This window comes from Pempheris klunzingeri, chromosome 17, assembly GCF_042242105.1.
Source record: "Pempheris klunzingeri isolate RE-2024b chromosome 17, fPemKlu1.hap1, whole genome shotgun sequence".
NCBI classification, from domain to species: Eukaryota; Metazoa; Chordata; class Actinopteri; order Acropomatiformes; family Pempheridae; genus Pempheris; species Pempheris klunzingeri.
Genome location: NC_092028.1, coordinates 691,966 through 692,743, shown reverse-complemented (window position 1 = coordinate 692,743; position 778 = coordinate 691,966). Strand labels below are relative to the sequence as shown.

At 57.8% G+C, this 778-nt stretch overlaps 1 protein-coding gene across 1 annotated transcript in view; it reads right to left on the bottom strand.

The window, feature by feature from the left end:
• Positions 1 to 574, bottom strand: part of ube2m (ubiquitin conjugating enzyme E2 M) — a 12,309-nt gene extending 11,735 nt beyond the window's left edge. Inside the window, exon 1 of the mRNA XM_070847290.1 lies at positions 300 to 574. Coding sequence (XP_070703391.1) covers positions 300 to 414 — 115 coding nt within the window. The 5' untranslated portion in view covers positions 415 to 574. The remainder of the gene's footprint in view (positions 1 to 299) is intronic.
• Positions 575 to 778: the final 204 nt, after the last annotated feature.

The window sequence follows — 778 nt, the reverse complement described above, 5'->3', positions numbered from 1 at the left end:
CCGACAGTGATCCGGCTCCAGTGTTGTTTGGTGTTAGCCGTGTGCTAACATGTTAGCCTAGCTTCTGGCTAGCTGTCTGCGTTTTGTTTTCATGTATGGAGGGAGCTAGCCGCCGCTAGCTGTTAGCTAGCGCGCTAGCTGTTAGCCCCCGTGAGTGTTAACAACACCCCGCTCTCCGCTGTCTGTCCGCCTACCCCGGGCACTGGCGGGGGGTCGTGTTACCCGCTGGTTTATCGGTAACTAGTGGTCCGGGCAGGCGGGAGCAGCTAACCGGGTGGCGGTGCTGTTAACTAGCCTACCTTTCTGTATTCGGAGCTGGGCCGCGCTGGCTTTTTTACCCCCGGCTCCTGTTCTGTTTCCTCCAGCAGATTCCTCGTCTTTCTTCTGCTGCTTCAGGGAAAAGAGCTTAATCATCTTCAGTTGTTGGCTAACCGGGCGCCTACGCGGTGTGTCCCTGCGGTGTGTCGGTGTGTCTGTGCCGGGGCTGAGTTAACGGAGAGTCGGTCCGGTCCGAACAGCACCGTGATGTTGGTGGAGCCGGTGCGTCTCTACTGATTACACTGAGGAGAGCTGCTAGCCGCCGAGCTAGCCTAGCCTGTTAGCTAGCAGGGGAGGCCGGGCGGAGCAGGGGGGAGGAGGAGAGGGGGAGGAGGAGAGGGGGAGGGCGCTCACAGGACTGTCCTGGAGACTCTGTGTGTGTGTGTGTGTGTGTGTGTGTGTGTGTGTGGGGGGGGGGTATGATCATAATAATAATAATTAGTACTGTACTAGTACTACT